Raw genomic sequence first — 25,398 nt, forward strand, 5'->3', positions numbered from 1 at the left:
AATCTCAGTAGATTTATGATTCATTTATGTTTTCCTTTTCACAAATCATGACACATTATTTGGAAGAATCACTCACTTAAAATTTAAAGACTTTTCTTCTTTTTTCCTATGTCCTGGTCTTTCTAGGATCTCTTTGCCTTTGCTTGTCTCTTTTTCTCTATCAGGCTAACCCTCATTACTCAAACTCAACCATTCAATCTTTTTTTTTTTTTTTTTGAAATCACCAAGTACTAAATAGATCATAAACATACTGATTTTGAAGAAGTCAAAATGTTCCCTGCATCTGTGGATAATAGGATGATATTGTTGAAAAAAAAATAAAACATTCATTTTAAAAAGTGTGTACCAAACAGAGAGAAGATTTCCTGATCTTTAAAAGTCAATACAACTTCATAACCATGAAGGCATTTATTCACAATAACAAAGCCATTTTTAATGAGAGATGTGTGTGTCCAAACACAGGTGGAGCAGACCCAACATGATGAAAGTATGGCACATTCCCAGTGAGTTGCTGACCAATACAACTTTAGGGAAGAAATGATAAAAAAAATACTAATTTTTAAAAAAATTTATACCACCTAACAACCATCAGAACAGGAAATGCCATTTAGAGATGGGACGTTCTTTGTTTGAATTTCAGCTGCTGAGTTCTTGTACTTGGCAACTTATAAATTTCCTTAAGTCATCAATAGTTATTGATTTAAATTAGAAAGCAAGAGCTTGGGCTTGCTGCTTTTTAGAGGACTAACTCCTGCCTCATTAGTACATATTTAGAGGATATAAAGGTAGACTTCTGAAAGGACCATCCTATGAATTCTATAACACACATTGTATACAGAGTGTGCACACCATACAGTATGTAACTGATGGCTAGATAAAAATTAGATATGTGTCAAATGTATGTTCATTTATAATAATTGCATCCTTCTAAAATAATTTTACCTGGTTGAAATATATATATATATATATATATATATATATATATATATATATATATATTGTGGAGAAAAGTATACTATGTATCACTAGCTGGCCATATAGACTTAAGTTGGCCTTGAACTCATAAACGTATGTCATTTTCTGCATCTGAAGTACTGGGATGAAAGGTATATACCATCACCTTTGGTTCTGAAAAAAAATTAAAGTCTCTTAGAATTGTAAAGTTACATTCTTTAGCACCATTAAAATCAGAAGCCAAACTAATTACCATTTATTCCAAAAAAATTACTTCAGTCTTTTCAGAGTAATATTGGAACTTTTTTGATATAATACAAATTCAAATTAAACCCAGACCTTCCCAATAGACTTCCCTTATTGGCAATTAATACCTTATCCATTCTGTTTTATCTTTTAAGTGACATTATCAGCAGTTATAAATTTTAAATCAAATGAAGCTTTCTAAACAAAATAACAAAAAGAGAAGGCACTTAAGCACTACAGATGGATTTTTCAGTCTGTATTTTCTGTAGTGCTAAACAAATTGAATTGATTTCTATCCTAAATAAAAATACAACTAAGTACTAGAATAAAACCAATTCGTAATGTATAGGATAATTTATAGGAATGAGTCAAGGTAGCCCAATCTATCACATGAGTTGGGAGCTTAGAATTTGTGTTGTTGACGTGTCAAGCAAAGGAGAAGTAGAAGGCTATTGGAGACATTCCATTACTATATTGACTAAAAGATGATGACAACTGCTCCAACAGTAAGCTTGGCAAGATAATTAAGTGAATGATAACAAATCTCAGCAGGAAGTGCCCATTAATTAGATTTGTTTTGGAGCAAGTATAACCAAATTATCAAATATTCACTCACATTAAAAAGTGATAGTCTATAACAACTAATTACTTGAAATAAAAGGCCAGAAGCTTGAACCAATCACTAAGAAGTAAACAAAATTACAAGACAACTGCCATGGTTATTGACAGCTTCCTAGGGATTCCATTCATTATTTGTTCTTGTGAAAATACTTAAAGGAGACATGCCAAAGAAAAGATGCCATTGATTCCGAAACTCTGATGCCTATAAAGCCAGCACCATCCGCCCGACTCTCTGTCTGTATCCTTTCTGGATATTCGTATGCATTCAGTACAACTGTACCAACAGGTGAAATCACTGATGTTATAAATACGGATATAAAAATTGAGTGCTGACATTCCACTTCTGTAACAGAATGACTGCTCTACACTATGCATTTTGCCTACTTAGTATCACATGTATTTTTACGTGGGATTTTTACATGGGAATTTAAAAAAATGTATACATTGTATTCCTTTAATATGTGTCCAAAGGTGTGCATTAAAGTATGTTCTTAGATTGAAAATGAATGAAATAATTTCCACTCTGAGCTGAAAAATATCTCCAAATTGGGAACTCGTGATGTTCAGAAAATTATATTCAATATTTCATGAAAGTTAGTGATCACATTTATTAAATGTCTATAGTAAACTAAATTTGATCCACACTCAACATATCAATTACATTTAAAACCATTAAATCTGCCATTTCAACATCCCTAAGTTTATAGGAAAACATCATAGGTCTTTGATAAATGTTGGCAAAATTATATAAAATCAAAGCAGCAAAAATTTATCTTGGCTTGATGTCAGTATGAATTCTAAGAATCTTATCCTTGTTTGTTGCTATTTTATTTCAATCAATACAATCTGAATTAATAAATAGTGCTACAATATTTATTAACTTTAGTATTAGCTTTTCCCCTAACAGGATATTATCTTCTAGATAAACACAATCCAAACACATTAGATAGAACCAAACCAAAATGCCAAATTTTTGCTTTCATTTAAAAATTATATTTCAGTTTGCAAACAGTTGTTAGTTCTGGTTGTGCAAGATACGATTTTATGTTCAGGAAGCCAGAGTCTGGTAAAACAAACTAGACTAGCTACTCACAGTGACTCACAATACCTTTGCCACACCCCAAGAAGGCAGCCCTAAAATCTGACTGCTTGTTTCCTTTTCTTTCAGTAAACAATCAAGTTATGCATTATTTTCTTAAATCTTTTCCTAAATTAATATGAAGCAGGAATTATGCTGTCAAAAAGTAGGTGTTAGAGAGATGTAGCATGTTTTTATAGTAAGATAGAGACAGTGCAACCACTATAACCTAATAGAATGGATTTTCTAAGTGAAGTAATTGCTGTGTATGAAAGCACTCATTCACAGTACATTTTGCTGTCACCTCTATTTTTAGTGTTATTGTTTTCTTAATGTTTGGCCTTAAACAGTGCGTCAGAGGCTACGTGGTTGTTTTGTTCACTGTCGGTGGTAGCACACTCTCTAAAGAATGACCATGTCACTCATCAGTGGGGAGTGGACTACTCTGGAGTTTGAAGACTTTGCTTATGACGAAGAACTGTATTTTTAAGGGGAACAATACTTAAACTTACTGATGTTTATTAATTTGGAGTAGAAGCTATAATCAAATAAGTTTCTCAAAGTAGATTTTTTTTTTTTTAATGCTAGCGCAATATCTTTTTTAACACTTTCCAATTCTCTTGAAGATTTTTTAAATATATGACAGGGTAACCACTCCTAAATTATAAGCAGATAACTTACTTCATGAAGTAATGTCCCTTCATTTCCACATTTCCAATAAAATTTTTCCCTGGTGAGCAACATCAGAACTTGTGTTTTTTTTTTAGTGAAAACAATGGTCACCATGTTTGTAATACGTCTAGGGAAAGGAGTATTTAAAATTACCAAGGTAACATTTTCTAGGAGTTCCTGGTTCTAAGGTAGTATGAAAGTCCCCAGAGTCTCTCGCCATGCAGAGTTCCGCAGTTGCCTATATGTCTTCCGAAATCCAACTGTTCTAAAAAAAAAAAAAAATGACTCCAAGACAATCTTGTTTCTTTTGTTTTAGATTTCTTTCTTTCTTTTCTCTTTGTTTTTGTTTTTTTAAACAAAATAAAAGACAAAACAGCAATAAATGTTTTAGCTCTTTAATGAGCAAAGATCATGTCTCTTAGCATTTGACTAATCGCCATTCTCCATATTATCTTTATTTCACCCAAGGACCACGGATGTGGTCGAGATACACAGCATCCTTCCCACCGAGTAGTATACAAGTGTTTGCTTTTGTATAATAAGCTTTCAATTCTTGAAAAAGGGTAGCTGGAAAGAAAGGTTTCTGTTACTGCAGTTAGTCAGAGAAAGTCCTTTGCGTTATCTTACAAACTATCAAAATTGCTAGTCGTCTGAAAAAAGGTAAAAAAAAATCACATAACTTTAGTCTAATAGAAATATAGTACAGATAAGAGAGAAACCATTGATCAGGATGTGCTCTTGAAGTCCATCTCATTGTTTTTTTTTAATATAAATGTACATCTGATTACATATACAAACATTTGGAAAGGTCTGTGATATACTGATATTACTGGTAAACAACAGGGGATTCAGAGATTCCTGTGGTCTTAGAGAATTCATTTGAAATTGCACATATGTGAAAGACAAACCCTCTAGCTGTTGACTCTCCCAGGTTCTGCACCTACATTGTTCCTCTACTGAGATCTCATGAGTAAATTCAAGTTTCCCTCAGCGAGAAAGATGCAATGTGAAGAGGGACTAAGCTTTCTATTGAATTCTTAGTAGTAAACATTTTGTCATGCAACATGAGTAAATCAATCGACTGAGAACTGTAATCAGAATGGTACTGTTGGGGCATCCTTACACCTTGCAAGACTGTTAACGAAAGGAGCAAATTTCAGAATAACAAACCCACAGCAAATTATAGCTCTGCAGCTAACACATGTTCAATTAGAGTTGTATTTCTATAAATTACATATAAGGGAATGAAAAGAATATTAAACTCATAGAATTTTTTTCTGGGATTCATATCAGTGAGTATTCACCACTATACCTCTAGTTTCTCCCAAGACTTTAATAACTATTCCCTCTATTATTGAAACTACTGCAAATTATTTTATAGTAATTACTTTTGCCCCTTATAAAATCTTCTTTAGTTTCTGCCAATTGATGGAGGAAGCTCCTATTAAAAACTCCAATGGGATGAGAAGAATTTTAATTACGGCTTAATCAGCAGCACAGCCACCAAGCATATAAATTATCATGCACATCGTGCTAAAAATATCCAGTCTCCTTGATCCCCACGACTTAGTACTGACAGCACTTATGTGATAATGTTGTACCTGCCAGTCTTACGGCAACTTCTTTGTTTTACTGGCAATTTTCAGCATGAACTTCTGCTATGCCATTAACAGCATAGGTGTCCTGTGTACTTAAGCAAATATGGTCTACACAATTAAAGGGCTCCAAATGAAAACTGGCGAAATTATCTGACATTCCATTGGTGTGTCCCTTGTGCATACTCATAGTTGATTTTATTTTTGTTTTTGTTTGTTTTTAAAGTATTCAGACACAGTACTTTCCTGTTTGGTGTTCCACATGCCTAACTCCGTTATGTAACTTAAATCTTCAACAAATTAATTCTTGAAAGTGAATGAAAAAGTATCATTCAGAACAATTGCTTCACGCAATTGGAATTTGCTTTTTTTTTTAAAGTTGATTTGTGTGTATATCTATATACAATTCATTTTTTTCAAAACCCCCGAAGTTCTTGATATGTATATTCACATAATATTCCTCCTTATTTAAATAGTGAGAGTCTTCCGAGTTGAAAGCCAAAGAATCTTCCAATAATCTTTTACTGCACTCCATCAGAAAAACAAAAACAAAAACAAAAAACAGTTTGTCTCTCTCATCTGGCTATACCCTGGTTGTTGAATGTGAATGGGGGTGCGGGTGGGGATGGGGCAGTGTATTATTCTGTCCTCCAGTAAATGTGTTGAATGTATGTAAGGGCTGAATCCCTGGTATAGTGTTGGGAATCATTGTGATGGTGTTAGGTGTCATTAACGGCACATCATCAGGTGACCTCCTCATAGCTAGAGTATAATCTGGGGGGCAGGCGGTCCGAAGAACCACCTCATGTGGATGGATGGACTCACACTCGTGATCCAAGTCAGTGTGCTTCATTTGGAGTGACATGATTTCCTCTTCTGGAGCATGGGTTAGGTCATTGGTGGTCGTGCGCTGAGGGCTGCACCTCCGGTGAACATCATGTCTCCTCTTATCCTTCTTGTAGTACAGGGCGGCAAAAGCCAAGATGTTCAGAAACAACAGAGAGGCTCCCACTGCGATAGTGACACTTAGCTCTGTGGAGTAGTCCCTCTGATCCACCGAGAAGGGACTTGGCTGTTGCTTGGGATCATCCTGTTTGGCAGTGGGAAAGGCTGATGTGACTGGTGTGGAATTCTTCCTTGTAGGTCTGAGAGTGATGTCCGTGGATGGCACTTTAGTTGTTGTCGAGGTATACTGAGAAATGTCATTGAGATTATGCAGATGAGGTACCAGCTCCAGCCAGAGATTTACCTTATTGGCTCTGTAATGCTCTTTAACTCTCGGTTTTAAACCAATGTGGAGATAAAGTTGGTCTTTCTGGGAATATCTGGTCCATGCTACTTCTTCAAAGCGGTTGGGTTTGGTATGAATGAATTTTGTGTCTTGAGGAACTGGTTGATTTGGGTCACTATGAAAGAGGATGGAAAGACAAGAAAGAATCTGTGAGAAAACATATATTCTATTTATTCTTTTTCTTAGTCAAAATACTATGTTTAATGTCTAATTAGCTTTGGGGATAGCATTTGAAGTATAAATGAAGAAAATATCTAATAAAAAAAAAAAAGAATTAAGGTGGTGGGCGGTGGTGGCGCATGCCTTTAATCCCAGCACTTGAGAGGCAGAGGCAGGTGGATTTCTGAATTCGAGGCCAGCCTGGTCTACAGAGTGAGTTCCAGGACAGCCAGGGCTACACAGAGAAACTCTGACTTGATAAAACAAAATGAAACAAAACAAACAAAAAAAGAGTTAAAGTAAGAAAACATTGAATTATGTTTTAACACTAACTTGCCTCTACTTAGAAATTTAAGTTAAAGAAAATCATGTCACTGATAATATGAAGCTGGTTAGTTTCATATTCTGGATCCCTGTTCATTTAGAGAAGAACTAGCATTTACTCAAAGTGCTTTTAATTAGTTTTGGTTCAGAAAGTGGCTCAGCAGTGGATGTGTTTGCTGGTCAAGCCTGCCAGTATGCATTCAATCTCTAGAATCAACGTCAGAGTAGGAAGAAAGAATACAGTCCACCAAAGTTGTCCTCAAACGAACTTCTGCAAGTACACACAGCTCGACAGCTCGTTTTCCCATAAACACAGAAGCATGTGCACACACACACACACACACACCACATCAACAGAACAATATATACACAAACACACTGATCATAGTAAAAAAAAAAGTTATAAAAATTTAATATTCTCATAAGTTTGGCTTTTCTCAGTGGCAGTACAAGAAAATGGCATCAAAATGTAAGTTGAAGACTTGGGACTAGCGCCTGAAGAGATGTACCTCATCACAGTGCTTATACTTACCCTACATAGAAGTATCTGTGCGAAGCTTCTGGAACCTAAGATCCTTCTATGTACAGCGAGATCCATGGAATCCAAGATGAATGTTAAAATGCATACAGTATTAGAAACTAGAAAGTTCTAGGACACAATGTTTGTGATTGAAAACCGAGGTGTTATGGCCCATGCAGCTCAGAAGCCAAAGTAAAACTGTCATGGAGCAGCACAATAAGAATATGAGTCAGTCTTAATAAATTACAAAAAAGGTAGAACTGGTAATATAACAACTGTTCCAAACAGTAAAAGACAGAATTCATGTTTACTATATGAGGTTAATAGGCTACTGTGTTTTGATCTACTACTCTGGAATAGGAATGACATAGTGATGGAGTATGTGTTCAAGAACGTTCAAGGTACTGGTTCTATCCTCGGTATCAGAGAACAAATAACAAACAAATAAACAAAAATACATTACACTATTTAAGAATATGTATATGTTATTCAAGAATACTTAAAAGAGGGATTTGTTATTACAATTAGGGCAGAGTTGTTTCCTGAGGTACTTACCCGGTTTTAGCAAAATTTGTCCAGTATGTCATTACTACGGCACTCAACATCACATCATTCTTGGAGAAATTGCAAGGAAATAACTCTGTAGGGCCAATCATGGGGATTCCCAACACATAGGGAACCTCATCCCCGTGAGCTGCATCAGCCCAAGCTGGAACTTGATCTGTTTGGCAATGATGATAAAAGGCATAGAAGTATGTAGGTGAGCCAAAGTTCGAGTGAAGGTCTGCTGTAGCCACAGCCGGTGCCACCCACTGATGGTCCGTAAACAAAGCCAACAATGTCTTCCTTCTAGTTTCAGGGTTATGGCGATCAGCCCAGTCAGTATACATGAATTTAATGGTTTCTCTCAAAACATCTTTGCCTTCAGGATATCCATATAAATTATCAACAAAATTAGAAACAGCAAAGTCGAAATCACTGGCTGATACACCATCATCACTATCTACTATATTTTCAACAAACTTCAACCCTTCCCCTTGGTTAACTCCCAACATTATATCATAGTTGAGGAACTCTCCTTGTTCCATCAGTATCTGAGGGTCATCTGGTATTACATCACCATCGATCACAGGTCCAAAGGCTATGTGGTATCGGGCTGGTTGAACATCTTGATCAACAAGTTCTTTGTAAGGCTTCTTCTGCAGGCATTCTACTAACTCTACTGTATCTGATACATTGCAGCCAACTTTTGTGGCCAGAATTCTAGCGTATTTTGCAGGCTGGAAACTAACAGCCCAGCTGGAAAGGGCTGTTCCACTCTGAGCTATTGCTCGTTGAAAAAGTCCTATGGGAAAATCAACAGAGAGGTTCAGATGATCATTGAAGAGTGTCGTGGTCCCAACATGTGTGTATATATATATATATATATATATATATATATATATATATATATACATATTCCAAAGTACAATTGGAAAAACAAATACATATTGTCTAAGAGAAGGTACATAAAGTCATCCCCAGGGTATACAATACCAAAGAAGTTTGTCAAGCTCTTATAATTTAAGTGTAACTTGATTCACAGTTCTAACTTTTTTGGTCTCAAAGATGCAGGAAGGAGAAGAGGTGAAGTTAGAAAGCATACATATTTAAAGGACTCGAATATTTTATTTAATGAGTATTATACATGATAATTAACATCAGGATGAAGTCAATTCTCTCATTTGCCCCTCAACTGACTCTATGTTGTCTATTTCTAATATTTATTCAATTTGGCTAAATATCTCTCTTTAGTATAAATTATTGTGTAGTGTTTGCTTTAACTTGATTTTAGTTAAAATAGTTGTTTTGGCCTCATGCAGATACCAGGACTAGGAACTTGTCAATCCCCTGGGGATGGCTTTGACATCACACAAAACAGAATATAACTTAAGACATACTGCTTTCATATTTCTATGCCAAATATTATATGATGAATACTCATCTTTCTGAAGAAGACATAACTGAAAAAATGTCTTCATTAGGTTAGAGGGGAAAACATCATCAGGAAGGCTGTGCAGGGAGTAATTAAACCATTACTAGTGTTGAATGTGTCCTGCTGTATTTTATCATAAAGCATGACACATATCTGGGCCAGTGCCCTTGACTTGTCTCATTTAAGGTCTATAAATTATAGCTCCATATATATGTTCAGTTTGATAACAGATGTATGCTCTTCAAATCTACAAATACATTGAATCACTAGAGTATTTTCTTACAGCAGTCTTATTAAAATATAGGTTATCAATTTTATTTAAGATTTTATATTTATTATCCACTTCCACACTTAGGTAAGTGCTCATTCATTTTAATAACATGTTTAATCATTTACATATTTTAAGGGCAAAGTAGTTATTTATACAAAAGTTCAGAAGTCATGTATGAATTGTTCCAGAGTTCTCTCCAAAAATGCATATGTATTCATGTGTGTTAATAGTATGTTCCAGATAATTTTAGAAACACACAAAGGTCAAACAATGCTGATATTTCTTGTTGTTTCCTCAATAAACTTGGCTTTGATAGGACAAAGTTCACCAAAGCAAACGGTAGACAATTTTGACAATGTAACAGATGTAGGAACTGTCGATATTAGAGCATAAGAATATTTTGATAAAGAAAATGTTTATTACTAAAATAAATGTGCTCATTTAAAAATAATATTCATTCCTAGTTCAGGAACTTAATGACAGTAAGTATACCAAAAAATTAAATAATACATCATGTTAAATATCACCTGGAGTATGGTGACTGGAGGTACTAGGAAGCCATTCCTTTCATCACAGGGGAGGGGGGATTGTTAAGTGTATGTGAGATGTTGGTTGCTCTGGGAAGCTGCAAACCTGAACAACGGAGTTCTTCATTTCATTTCTAGTCTTTAAAATCCAGGTCTGTCTCGGGGGAGATGGAGAATTTTAGAAAACTTTCTGAGCCCTTCCTGGTACTTCCAGGCAACTCTTGAGAGAGGTTTCAAACTAGATCAAACTCAAGCCCATGTCTCCAGTGAGATACATATATGTTTCCTTAAAGTGTGTGGTGGAAGAGGACACTCTCTACTGTTTCCTGAACCATTTGCCACTGCTTACTGTCCTGTCAAGTGATGAACATGTGAAAAAACTGTTTGTTTCTTTTATCCAATGCTCTTACAATACTGGCTGATGCTGGCACACTTGTTCAAATGACTCCAAGAATTCTGTATAGGTTGCCAAAGGTAACTTAGCACTCATACTAAGATTGGGGGAATCTCATTAGATTAATTAAAAAACATAATCATTTCAAAGTAAGCAATTTTATTATAGACCAATGTATCTACTGAATTTAAAATGTTTCATATCTATCATATTACTTTAAATCAGAATCTTTCTACAGTTAAATGAGATGCTACGTAAGCCATACCAATAAATTACATCTATATATAAAAATGTAATTTACTTACTAATGACTGAGTGTTCTCTTGGAATTCCAAACATATCTTTGATAACTAAAAATGTGTTAAGAGCATACAGTGTCTGCTATTACAGAGGGCAGAGCTCAGTTCCTAGCACCCTTTTTCAAATGACTTTCAAAGACCTGTAGCTCTTTTTTCCAGAGATGATGATGACTCTAGAATCTACATACAGTGTCATTTACATACACATGCCACCCCTTCACTCACATACATATAGTTATGAAACACAAAAATAAATATTTTATTTCTGGAAGCTGAGATTCTCTATGAATTCCACTTGACAGTGAATAACTTGTCTTCCTCACACATACAATGACAATTAGGAGACAGAAAAATCATAGATTCTCTGTTGATGAATATTCTGTTTTCTTCTTTATAAAATATAAATAATAGAAAGTATTCACTCTGTGAAATTCTTTCCATAGCTCTCCAGTTAATAATGGAATTGCAATCCTTTTCGTAATGTAATTGTAATGAGTCACTGAATTTCTGCTCACAAAGATGACAAGCGCTTTAGTCAAAGTACTTAAAGCCAGAAAATGGAAGTAAGAAAAATATTTTGTGTATTAAAGGAAGCTAGTGCTCCATACTGCCTTGCCAAGCTTTAGGAGAAAACAAAACAAAACAAAACAAAACAACAAACTTGAGATGAAAAGACAAAACCACAAAATCAAATGTCTTTTTCTTTGTAATCAAATGTTCTACTGGTGACCTCAATGCTTTGACAATTTTGGATCACGCATGCAAACTAATGAAAAGCTTCAAGTGTTTATGTCCCTGTGTTTAAAGATACTTGATTTTGCCTACTGAATAAGCAGAAAGGACAGAGTGTTGAAAGTCTTTGTCTGATTTTTTTTCCCTCAAATCAAGCCTTTGAAAACAGAAAATTACTACAACGCTCATCATTCTGAAGTGGACCTGAAAATGCATCTTACCCAGCTCCGTGGAAGACAAAGGGAAGAGCCTGACAGAAACTTAAACATGCACAGAAAGGCTAAAGAAACAGCTCAAAACAGTTATCAAGCCCAACCTAACACTCAGTTGGAACAGAGAAGTATATACAGAGCATCACATAGTACTGATGGTGGTGGCATGCAGACACCAAAATTGTCAAAATTTGCAACCTGCATAATACCTTTGGTTGAATTGCTCCAACGGTTACCTTCAGAATAATGGGATAAAGTCAGCAGATTGACACAAGAACCCCCAGCGCCTGATCCAAACACAGTGATTCGCAAGGGGTCACCACCAAAGAACCCAATGTTCTCGCTGGTCCATCTTAGGGCCTGGATGAGGTCAAGGAGCCCGTAGTTTCCTTTGGCAGCCTGATCCCCTGTGCTCAAGAAGCCTGGAAGACAGAAGAAGAAGGATAACTTAGGATGGTTATTGTAGTTAGTATGAATTGATCATGCATCAACTTTAAGGTTGTAAGAGGCCTGTCCTGACCATCATGACCACCAAGTCATTTAGTGAAAGGTATTTCTATTTGGATGAAATCATTGATCCCAATAAGTATTGTAATTACTGAAACCTGAAAGAGAATGTTTATCTTTCCTAAATGCTTCCCAATTTATATAGAAACCAGATGAGCAAAGGGAATGGTAATGGATGAAAGACCTCGGAACACCCATTTTCAGAGGCCACATTCCTTGATGGTGACAGAAAAGTACAGAGAGAAACATATAACAGTGTTTATTGTGTATACAATGAGACATTAGTGATCAAGTTGCTTGTGATCTAACCTGGTCAGAATTCCTATGTGGATCAGTGTATACAACGAATGCAGACAAGGGGGTAATGGTTCAGGCTTCATGTGAGAAGAGTTTTAGCAGTTTCATGAAATTCTAATGCAATTTCTAGCAGTATGTCTACCTACACATGTTTAGCATGATGACCCAGAGTTAAGGAATGACAGTGATGGGTGGTATCAAAACATGTTTTAGAAAACTTAGGCCAGTTTATAAAAGCAAGGGCTTTTTCAGAGTTCACACTCTGATCATTTCTACAATGCTCAGTGTTCTACAAGACAGCAGAGCTGATGTGTAGAACAGTCAGTGTATTTTGAAAATAAATACAATCAAGGTAGGGGAAAGGTCAAAAGGACCATAACTGACAGGATGCCAAAATTAAGTGTGGTAGACTCAGTTCTAGTCTCAAAACTCTGAGTTTCAAGGCCATTGTAATGTACAAAGGAAATTCCAGGACAATTGGTAGGAAATCCCATGGCAATAAGAGCTAAGTGGTTTTGTTTTTGTTGTTTTGTTGTTTTGCTTTGTTTTGTTTTTATTTTTAATTTCTAGAAAATTTAAAAGGAATAGTCAAGGAACTATTTTAGAACTGTAAAAGCATAGTCCCCCTTTTTGGCTAATCCGGGAGTTTTTATAATGTGTTTTTTATACATTGTAAGACAGAAAATGGAGATACTTTATAAAATACTGTATTTTTATAACTTGTTTATATACTTAAAAGTTATGACTGAACCTGTAAGCTATGGGACATATTTATGGTTTTATTATATATAAATTGATTAGTAATACTCAAAGACTCTTAGCAAGTTCATGGAAAAGAATTTGAAAATCCAGTTTTCTAAGTAAACGCAGGCCAAAAGACTCAATCTGATGAATCAATATGTTAATTGAAAACTTGATTTGATTTTAAATTCACTTATATGTTCTGTAAAAGCAGCTAGGAATTCAATTTTATTCATGAGAAACAAAGTATGAGATCAGTACCAACCAAGGTGTAAATCAAAATTAAAATACGGATAAAAGGCCTTTAAGAATTATATTGTATACATGTGTTAATGCTGGCACATAGGTGACATAGGATGAATATGGAAGTCAGGGCAACTTTTGGGGGATTGGTTCTTCTTGCGTTGTTGACAGAGGATGTCCTGTATATTTGGTGCCAGGCCTCATAAGCTCAAAAGTGTAGCCCATGTGATTGAAGCTGATTTTCCTGTCTCCACCATCCAGCCCTCCATTTGCTGGAATCCTGGCATTGCAGATGCACACCATGGCACTTGGCCTTTTACAGGGATTCATGGCATCACTCCCCCCCCCCCCAAGCTTGCTCTGTTTATTCAGTGAGTGATCCTCAGGCCCAACAAGAAATTCTTCCTAGTCATTGCAGAAAGAAATAGGTGAAGTCAAACCCTTTTGAATGTCTTTGGAATGAAAGTTGGTTACACCTTTTAATGCAGTATTTAAACAGTTTTTAGATATAAAAGTGTAATCTCAAGTTGGATGTAGTTTAAGTATGTAGGAGGTTTCTGCTGATCAGCCTGCACTCAGAAAAACAAGGCAAGATGGTCATCAGTGTGGAACCAGGGCAGGCTATACAAAGAACCACTGTAAAACATGCAAGCTTTAATTCTCTCTCCCTCTCTGTCTCTGTCTCTGTCTCCATCTCCGTTTCCGTCTCCTCCCTCTCTGTCTCCCTCTCCCTCTCCCTCTCCCTCTCTCTCTCCCTCTCCCTCTCTCTTTTTCCCTCTCCCTCTCCCATTCCCCCCTCCCTCCCTCTTGTTTCAACACTTGACTTTACTAAGACAATTCTTCCCAGATTTGCCCTAAGCCAACACAATGTATACAATTCTCCTTTGAGATACTCTTCCCATGTGATTCTAGATTATGCCAAGTTGACAAAACTAACCATTGTACATGCATCCGAAGAAGACAGAGAAATTGCAAATTAGCACCTAACATGTTATCATCATTAGTCATTAAAGAAAGGAAGGTCCACGGTGAGATGCTACTTCATATATATGCTGACTATGCTAAAAAGAACAGAAAATATATTATTTTGGCAAGGATGCCAATAATTTGAAGCCATTATATTGGTGAGAATAAAAAATAGTTGATCCTAAAAAGTATAGGTATGCCTAAAAATTTTATAAAAAAAATACTGTCTGATTTTATAATATCTCTTCTGGTCATATAATATAAAATAGAATCCCAAATCAGGAAAAACCATTACTACCACAGAACTGTACACAATAATCAAGAGCTAATAGTGCCCTCCATGGTTTCAGAATTACCAATAGATGCAGAAAATATGGCAAAATTATTTGCCATTATGCTTTCTTAAACAGGAGAGTAATCTTGTCCTGCAACAATGATGGGCTTCAAAAGTAATATCTTTAATAGTGGGAACCATAGAAAGTAGGAAGGTATTGACAAATGTCTAAGAGGTGAGAAGAGAGGAAATGTAGTGTCTCGTAGGTTCAGAATTTTATGGGTATAAGATAAATTGGAAAAATTAAATCCCAGTCAACTTAATGCTAAGTAAATAAATATACCTTGGAGGGGTTATCATAGTGGGTTTTGATGTCTTTGAAACTTATAATAAAAATGACAGATCTTTGTAGAGAAGTATACACCCAAAACATCATTTAACTACCCATCATATATACCTAGCCTCTTTGCTTTTGTATTCTCTTGGAGTTTTATTTTTTTTCTAAGAATATAACAAACAGAACAGTCACAGTCAGACTGTGATTTCTGAGTCTTTGTTCTTGGAAAACCATCTTGTGTGAAAATAGGGCTGAATAGCACTAACATTACTAAGCCTTGGATTTGGAATATAAACATCTTTTACAATTGCGTAGTTTTAATTTTAAATTACATAATATTCCATGCCCCAAAACCACAATAACATACACGTGCAGGGTGGTAATCATTTGCTGAAAGGCAACAGGTTGAAAGTAATGTTAAAACAATCCATAAATGTTGGAATCAACATGTGGATTTAAAATGTTAGCATCTGTTAATGATTTTGAGCACTGTTCTGAGTCAATTGAGGTCAGTAAAATACTGTTTTCCCTTGTAAAGCTCTGATAATAGTCGCTGTAAAAAAAAAGTCCTTTATTCCTTCCCCACACCAAGGTTTCTGTGATGTTCGGTAAATACAGAAAAATCCCAATACCATTTTTAATGGCAAGCACAGATTCAGAGGAATATTTAGGCACAAGGAACAGTCACAGGCACAGGACACAGACAACAGAAACAGATACATCAGATATACACAAGAGAAAGAGTACAGACAGTCCAATAACTACAGACTCCAGGCAGATGGAAGACACAGCTGAAGGTTCTGTCTTCATTCTGATATATTTTGTTACTTTTTAAATTTAATGTATTTTAGGACATTGAAGCTTCCAGTTTGTACTACCATTATGTAGCAAAATAGAACTGATATGATTGTAACTCCTCCTGACTTACTGCTATATCAATAGATCAATATATCTCTCAACCCTCATATGGGAAACTTCTATTTGCAGTAGGTAGTGATAAAGAAAAACAAGTGATAATTCATCCATGTTTTGATGGGGTAAGAGACTCAGCCCTCAAAGGAACTATATATACCACACCCTACCTCTCAAGGATTAGAGAAAATTGCAGAAGAGGAGAAAGAAAAGGGTATAAAGGTCAGAAGTGATAGATGATTAGAAGAAAATATCTTCTGGATACAGCAGGGAAGATACATATATGGATTCACAGAGGTTGTAAGAGCAAGCACAAAACTGTGCAAGTCTAAAGAAGAAAGTTCAGCCTGGAGAGGGGAGTTGAACATGAAGACTCCAACGCCACCTCTTGAGCTATGGGCAATTGCTTACTGCTGAGTGAGATTGAGGTAGTTTCCCCTTAACAGTATAGATCATGGTAAAATGAGTACTCCCATTGAAGAACACATCCAAGAATATTTGACAGGATAAACTACTCATGACGGAGGATTTGGAGGACACAAAGTTGGGTGGATAGAGAAACTGAAAGATCAGTGGACCTGAAAGAGTTGGGGATTGGTGTTAATATAATCCAATATGTTTAAAACCGTAAAATAATCAAATAAACATGTTTTAAGTTAAATAATTTTAATGAAGAGGAATAATTGATATCAGATATCCGAGGGTTTTTAAATGATTTCCTTGCTACTTCACAATTTCAAAATACTTCATGTTGTCCAGGCTTTTCTTGCATCCCTGGCCGTTGTCTTCTGCATCACACATTTATGCTCCCCCACCCTCATTTTAAGTGGTTTTTTTTGGATAGTTGGCATGAGACTTCAACAGATTTGCCTTCCCCTTCTAGTTCTTTCACATCCTGTGTGAAATTACATGTCATAATTGTTAAAGTTGAACTGTTTGTTGATCTGCATTGGTTTCATTGAACTTGTGTTTCTGAAGATGTTTCTGAGAATAGCTGTTTCTTAGAGTTTATCAGAAATTTCTTTGCAATTATATTCAGATAATGGTTTTTGCCAAAAAGTCAGATAAATAATATGGTGTTATCTTAATAGTTCTTGATGTGCCCATTGACTACTTGATTACAAAGGTAACTTTCTGTTCCTCTACTTCACCACTGTAATTTTTAAATACATGGGAAATATGAATGAAATAGGAGTTTCTAAAGTGCCTCTTTTCAGCAACTGTTCACACTCATATTAGCAGCAGCTGATGATTCCTATCTGAAACAAGTCCTGACAATACATTTGATTTTGTTTGTGGTTGGAATTGGCTACATGGATGCTTCTTGGTTTGGTTTCCTATCTGCATTTATGATCTGTTCATTCATTCACATCACTATAGATTCACACACTCTTCTTTCATTTGGGTTTATAAAATCTGATGTTTAAGTTGACTTTCCTGTAGGTGTTAGAACATGGCAGTGAGAGTCTGCAAGCCTTGGCAGTGGGAACCTTTGCTTTAGCAGAATGTTCATGAACTCTCTGAAGAATATCTGGGTTCATTGACTTGATCATGTGGTAAGTCATACTAAGCCTCAAATGCATATTCTTGATGCTGCATTCAGGAGAACTTCAGACATTTTACCTTCTTCTCAACATGTGTTAATTCTTGCTTTAAGGTTGATTTATACTTTGTTTTTATTATTATTTTTATTTTCATCTCACTAACAGAGTGAGTTGACTGCTAAGTACTTTTTAGTATTAGAAAATTTAATCATATACATTATAGGGGAGAATTAGCCATTCACTTCTTTAATGCCTGGCATACCTTTGAATTTAACTGGACTATTCTGTATTTACATTTAAAAGGAAATCTGCCGCCCTCCCTATTATTACTCAGACATAATCACTATGGATACAAATAAATATACAGCAGATAAACTGAAGTTTATACGTTTATTTTCATCTAATACAGGTATGGTGTAATTATGATATATTTCTCCTTGGCTCATGCATTTGTCATTACTTTTTGCTTTTGGATTGTACTTAGTTTCCTTTTTGTCTCTATTTGTGATTGTTATAGAACCTCTAGGAAATGGAACATCACTGGGGTAAGTGGTCCATTAGGAACAGGCCGGAGGTATATAGCCTGGCTATATAAACGTTCCGTCTGTTATCTACTTCTTGACGACAGATCTGATATGACCAGCTGCCTCAGGGTCCTGTTGACATGACTTTCCTGCTTTGTAATCCTGCAAGTTTTGGCCAAAATAAACTCTCCTTCTCTTTACTTCCCTCTTGTCTGGAACAGTTGTCCATTTTAATGGGTATATTAGACTCAAAGTGAGAGCCAAGAACGGTGTACGCATTCCACAACAAATATCACAAAACAGGAAAATGAATGCCAGATTTCAAAAGCAATGCTATAATGCAAACAAAATCATCAAAATCCTCCACAATCAGGATTCTGATAAGACAGTGCTTATTTCATTTTCCTATTTTCCAAATTTTGAATTATAAAGTTATTTTTGAAAAAAAAAAGTTCATCAAATCGTTTCAGTTAGTAGTTTCTAAAGGATGAGTGTGCAAGCCCTGTAACAGGCCATATGCTCTGCATTCCAGTGCTGAGTGTAGACATAAAGGCACCAGAACAGGAACCTAAACTGTCCTGAGGCAACTACTAATTATATATCCAGTGCCAGCAACACCAGCCATTAGCTTTGGGGAACTTTGCTTACCAATGCCAAAAAAGTTCTGTGATATCTCTGAATTCATTATTAACAAAAAAATCAACCTTTTCATAAAAGCTGGCATACATTTTTGCTTTTGAACTGTACTTAAGCTTAAGCACCATGGTGATGTTGGCCCTCATGATGTGATAGCAATAATTCTAGAAGCCCATCATCTCTTTTGCACTCAACAGGAAGAATTACCTGAGAGAAAGTCATCAATGTGTTTTGATATTATGCTGAGATGAATTTTCAAAAGTTCTAGTGGCCCTGTAATTCTGATGGTAGCGAATGTGGATCTTCGGCTCAAAGGGCCACAGAATGTCATTCAGTAACAAAGGAACTATTGAAACAAGGAGATAATCAGTTTAGAATATCTGAGCAGCCCCCCCCCCTCCCCAGGATGCCTCACATTAAGCTCAGATTTATAATTGAAAATAAATCTTTCCTGTCTGGGTGACAAGTCTGAGGTCCTGTCCTGGGTGTAGTTTTCACTAAACATTATATTTTCCAGTTTGAAGTCACTGTCTTTTCAGCAGGTTTAACCTGCATGCCATCAGTGGATGTTTCTTGACAGTGATTAGCTATTCAGGAAAGAGGAGAATCTAATCTCTCTATTAATATACATGAGGTGAGATGAGGAGGAATCTGAGTCTCAAAGGCACAGAGACTGATGTTGCAAGCCATGCAGCAAGGCACACTCCCCCAGATTCATTCACAGAATCAAACCCTAGAGAGGAAGTGTGACATTTGGCAAAGCTGCTACAAGAGACAGAGGCTGTGGGCTGAGATGACAATGTATCTCTCAGCATTTTAATGCATAGAGTTGGTGTGGTTTTTTTTTTTTTTTTTTTTTTCCAGAACAAAAACCACCCCATTCTGTTATTATACCACTTAGCAATGTCCATAAAGCACATATTTTATGTTTATTTTTGTTTATTATGAGGGTTGAAGATGAACAGCAATGAAGAGAAAGTATTGATTTTTACTTGCATTGTAACAAACAACTTCTCGGTCACTTTATACCTCACAGAAACATAGTGTGCCAACCTTCTTCGAAATGTATGGAGAGCTGGGTAACAACTGAAAGTCAATTAACATAATGAGGTTGATTGAATCTTTCTTTTTCTGTGCCTCTCTGTGTTTATCTGAGTATGTCTCTGTGTGTAATGTGTGTATGTGTATATGAGTGTGTGAGTATGCGTGTTGCGTACCCATGAATGTGAAGGTTCTCACAGCTAAGTATGTATGGAGGCCAAAGCAGGATATTTAGTCTTTCTCTATCGATTTCTGCCTTATTGCCTTGAGATGGGATTTTTCACTGGACTGGAGGTTCATTGATTCAGCTAGTCTGGCTAGACAAAGAGATCTTGGGATCCTTCTGTCTCTCCCAATAAGCACTGTAATGTCATGCATACAAAGCTGGGCTGGGCTTTTTGCATAGGTACTGGGGATTTGAATCCAAACCTTATTTACTGAGCCTTTTCCAGGATCCTAAACTGAGTCTTCTAATAGAAACAATTGATTAAATCAACATTTCTTGTCATATATTTTTTTCATGGAGTCTGGTAAAGAGGCAAGATACAAAATCTAATTAGAGCTGTCCCCATGCTCTGGAAAGCTATGTTTCCTTATCGTTTCTCTAAAGTGGATTTTTTTTGGTATTCTGAAGTCTCCCTATACAGTCAATTTTTTTCTTGAAAATTTATTGACCTATCAGTGGTGTGAGAAGTTCTAAAGGAGTCTCAAGCATCTCTAGGAGTAGAGGTATTTCTTACCAAGTTTCAGGGTGATTGTGATCCATACAAGTTTTTAAAGCTACATGTCTTAATAATGAATATTGTGATGAACTCCTACAAAGTGTATTAGATCTGTCAGGACTTTTACTAATCAGTGTGACAAAGTAACTTTAAAGGAACCGAAGGCTTTTCTTATCCTGTAGATGAGGTCTTAACAAGGGGGTGAACTAAGGATGTATATGTCACTAGTCAGAACACTTATAGAGGTCAAACGTGAAATAAGGTTGTGAGGATATGACAGGATCATTGCACACAGGAACTCAGAGTGACTGTGTTTCTATGCTCACATCTGTTCCAGAAAAAGCCAGGATAAATTCCACCAGAGATGGAGAAGGGGCTTAGATGGTCCTATCCCTAGCCGAAGAACTACCAGCAATTAATCTAGGGAATCTTTGGGAATCTGATTCCTGAAGAATCCAGGGCTATAGTGGATGGCACTATATCTAAACACATATATTCCTAATTAAGTGGGCTCAAAGAGTTCTAAAAGAGGTATGTGAAGCTGGAAGGAAAATTGGTGGGTAATATTGGAAGAGTTTTTGGGGAAAGAGCAGTGGTGGATTTGATAAAAATAATGTATCATATGAAATTCTCAAGCAAGAGATTTATACATGATGTTTAAAAGAAAATGTCACTAAGTTGTATATATGCAACCTCTTCCTTTTGCTTCCATGATGTGCTGTTTCTATGGTGGTTTTTGTTACAGTGCCAAGATGCTACACCTTCCCACTCAGCCTGTCTTTCAATCAACATTAACTTTTCTAGACAAGCAAAGGTATTTTCCTGTGTGAAAATCACTACAATTAAGAAACACACAAAGCCAACTTTGTATGCCTTTATTGACTTGAAGTGAAATATGTTGATTTTATCTACAAATTACCCTTCTAGTTTTCAAGAAAGAAAATATTTGAAAGTATGGACTAATAAAATCCTTCATTTTACCTTTAAGGTTCTTTCTACCTTGAAAAAACTATCCTTTATAAATGAGCTTTATTATTCTTACTACTAGAAAGATTTTTCCAGAACTGAAATATCTGTAGAGTTTAAGGCAGTTTCCCATTTTCATTGTTCCTAGAGAAGATAGAAAACATCTGGCAGGCTCTCCTGGCAGGATACTTAAGGCATATTCTTTCTTACTCTCAGGCAAAATAATCTCATTCTTTTTTGTCTGCACTATGTGCAGCTCTTTGAAACCCTTATATAAATGTATGAGTAAGTAATGGGAGTAGAATATTTGTTGATCAGAGCCAAATTACAGTTACTTAATTTGCAATTTGTTTGAATGAGGTCAATTTAACAAAGGTAAGGGTATCCATTCTATAGAAAATGGACTGCTTCAAGGTTTTCCATGCCAAAAGAAATGTCATGGAGCCTGCTAAAAATTCTGACCAGGAAAAAAAAACAAATAAACAAACAAACAAATCACAATAGAGCTGGCTGAAAGCACTACTGTCTACTGATGACTGGTGAGTCTATTGTGTTTTATAAGCTTAAAAGAGATGCTGTAACACAGCCTGTGCTGGACATTGTGGAAGGATGCCTGCCAGAGATGACTTCAAAAAAAATATTCTACTGTTCATGATGGGTTAGGGATATTTAACCAAGTAGTCTACACTAAGCCTTGGCCAAGGGCTATGCATTAGGTTTGTATGAACAGATTCACTAATGTTTATGACTGTAGGTACTAAAAGAATACCATCTACCTTTTCTTAATAAAAAGTTATCAATGTTGTTTTGGAGAATCTATACACATCTATTATTTCAATGAGCATGTTGTGAAGGAGTTTCACTTCTGAGTATCCTTGTAAATAGCCACTATAAATACTGTACTTTTCTATTATATAGTTTTCTATGCAAATTAGATTTTGGTTGAATTTTCTATGACCAAAGTTGTATTCCCAAGCAGAGTAAAGTAGCCAACCACAGGAAAGAATTGATAATCAGAGCAAACTTGGGGTTCTTTGCTAGGATGAGTTGGTACTGTAATGCTGTCAATGTTAACACAATCATCGTCAAAGCCCTTTCTCCATTACAAACAGTGTCAGTATTTGATAACCTGTAAATCCTAGGCCAGAGCTCTCCAGAGTTCTTCTGACCTGGGCCATTGTTCTTATATCATTAATGATCCAAAGTAAAACCCAAACAAACAAGAAAATTCTCCAGGTGCTCTGAGTCACAACATTGAGTAAGCTACACTAATATTATCTCCTCCCATGTCTTTTATCCTCTGCCTCTTTGATTTGGGCAGTGTAGGCTTGGCAACGTACTATTCTTGTTCTCTTATTTTTTCCAGAACTCGCTGTGTATTTCTAGGTATTATGCTGGAGTCTATTTTCTTCTGTAATTTTAATTTGTTTACCAAGAAAACAATGAAACCTCCTAAATTTAATAAAGAGTTAAACAAGTTAATTTTCTGACACATTTTCCTAGGAAAATTTCACTAAGTGATCAGCTTCATCTGCACTTGGCCCATCAGAGTATTTTCTCTGGTAATACTGTAAAAAATTTAATTTGTGGATAGTGTTATAATGTTCTCAGGCTGACTGAATGACCAGTGAGGGTTTTCTCAGAACATTTCTTCAACTTAAGCAACCTATGAACATATTTTACTGCTCCTTCCTGAATAAACCCAGCTTACCTGTTTTGTTTTGTTTTTTTGTGATATTAATTTATTACATAGACATTAAAATGTTGGTGGGCTGGGGAAGAAACTTAGTGGGTGAAGCACCTGTTATGTAACTATGAAGATCACAATTCCGATTATCAGAATACGGAAAGCCAGTGCTGTATTCCATGAAACTAATATAAAGCACAGAACTGTAATCCTAGTGTCAGAAGAAAAGGGAGGCAGAGACAGAAGTCCTGTAAGCTTGTGGGCCAGATCACTGGTGTGTACAGTGTTGAACAAGACACATTCCTTCAAGCAAGAGGAAGGTCAGTAAGACAAATGGCATAGACATGTATCTCCCCCACATGCATATACACAATCACATACATACACACACATCACACATATACATACATTACACACATGCATACACATACACTCATCACACACATCCATACACAGTCATCACACCACACATATATACACACATATATCCCACCACATACACAAATACTACACAATATACACTGTTACACAACACACACACACACATACCACACACACACACACACACATACACATACACACACACACACACACATGAATGAATCCATAATTACAATGGTGATCAGCCAGAGGAAATTGAAACTAGTATCTACTGAGAAACTGACACTATGCTAGGCACTGGCTAAGCATGTAGTGTGTCATGTTTCATTCGGTCTAAATAACAGCCTTGATGCACAGATAACCATGTGGTGTCACCTAGGAAGTTAGTGACAAAGAGAAACTTAAGGCTTTGTCTTGACCAAAAAAAGAAAAAAAAAAAGATGCGACTTTCCTAATGAAATATGGCTTCATGCAGAATATTTTTTAACAAAACACTGTATTACTGTAGCAACCTAGAGAATGTCTTTTTCCCCTATGCATCTAAGCATCTCTCTTCTGAGCACTTGCAGTTTTTTTCTCTCTTTACAAATGCCCAGCTTGTATCCAGGGATAATCTTCTCCTTTCTAGAGGTCACACACTGGAGCAAATGTGTAACCCAGCTGTGACAGTGGAGCACAGCATCCTCCTCCTTACAGTCAGGGAAGAGAAAACTAAGCAGAGAAGGGAAGGGAAAGACATGCTCCCTGGCTTTAACCATGGTTCTACCGAAAATTTGTCTTTCTTCAAAAGCAGTTCCAAGCTAATGACCTGTGGTTTCTTCAGCTTTCCTTTAGGTAGAATAGACCTCACTTTCCATAAAGTAGATAAGTGGTTAAAGGACTTGTTCAATTCTTCATTATTTGTAAAGGGACTATGATGTAGCTGCAGTTGACATGGGTTCTCCTGTTAGAGAAGCCAACTGTCCATTAAAGCTCCTGGGGATAGCACTGTCTAGTCTTATTTCAAAGAACAAAGACACAGTCCCTGAACATGCAACCTACAAAGACTAGGACTAGAACTTTGCTCTGAGTGTATCATTCTTCATATACTGAGTCTACTGTCATATAGTTGTGAGGGTGTGTGAAGAGCCCTGTCCCTTAGTTTTAATTACATTCAGAACACATCTGTCCTACTGTTCATTTCAAAGAAAATTGTATAGGTAACAAGAACCAAGTGCTATTCAAGGCCCTATGTTTAAAGGCTTGAGAGACAAATAACATATATAACTTTAATTCTTTTCAAACTCCTATTCAAATGATGGTTTTTAACTGCTCTACTCTCCCTTGTAGCCAGGACCCACCAAAAATATTGGAAAAGAAAGGATCCAGGAGAAGTGGACCTGTTTAGAAAAGTTCTTTAGAAGGACTCCCATCTGTGTTGCCTGGGAATTGGCAGTTCACTTCCCAGGTTAGCCACGGCAGCTCATCGATCCATTAGGAACAGCAGTGGCCTGACCTAGGAAAGGGAGCCAGGCCTCCACCTCTGCTCAAGTCAGCAGGACAGACCAGGGCCAACAGGAATCCCAGAAGTTCTCAGCTTCTCTCAAGGAAATCAAGATCAGATAAGAGGAGAGGCCCACAAGCATTGCACAGCTGGCTCTATAAGCAAGCCAAGCTCAACCTCCACAACTGTCCGATTTATACCCTGCAAACATCACATGTCCTCCACAGGTCTTGCCTGAGCACGTGTGTCTGTCTCAGCTGACATCAC

General features: G+C 36.3%; 1 protein-coding gene across 10 annotated transcripts in view; it reads right to left on the reverse strand.

Moving 5' to 3' along the window:
• Positions 1-3,952: 3,952 nt before the first annotated feature.
• Nlgn1 (neuroligin 1) overlaps positions 3,953-25,398 on the reverse strand; it is an 867,654-nt gene continuing 846,208 nt past the window's right edge. For all 10 annotated transcript variants that reach the window (XM_029537342.1, XM_029537337.1, XM_029537346.1 and 7 more), the window contains 3 exons: positions 12,080-12,292; positions 8,016-8,805; positions 3,953-6,572 (listed from right to left, as the gene is read on the reverse strand). In XM_029537342.1, the coding sequence (XP_029393202.1) occupies positions 5,750-6,572; positions 8,016-8,805; positions 12,080-12,292 (1,826 nt within the window). In that variant the 3' untranslated portion in view covers positions 3,953-5,749. The remainder of the gene's footprint in view (positions 6,573-8,015; positions 8,806-12,079; positions 12,293-25,398) is intronic.

This window comes from Mus pahari, chromosome 4 (assembly GCF_900095145.1).
Source record: "Mus pahari chromosome 4, PAHARI_EIJ_v1.1, whole genome shotgun sequence".
Lineage (NCBI taxonomy): Eukaryota > Metazoa > Chordata > Mammalia > Rodentia > Muridae > Mus > Mus pahari.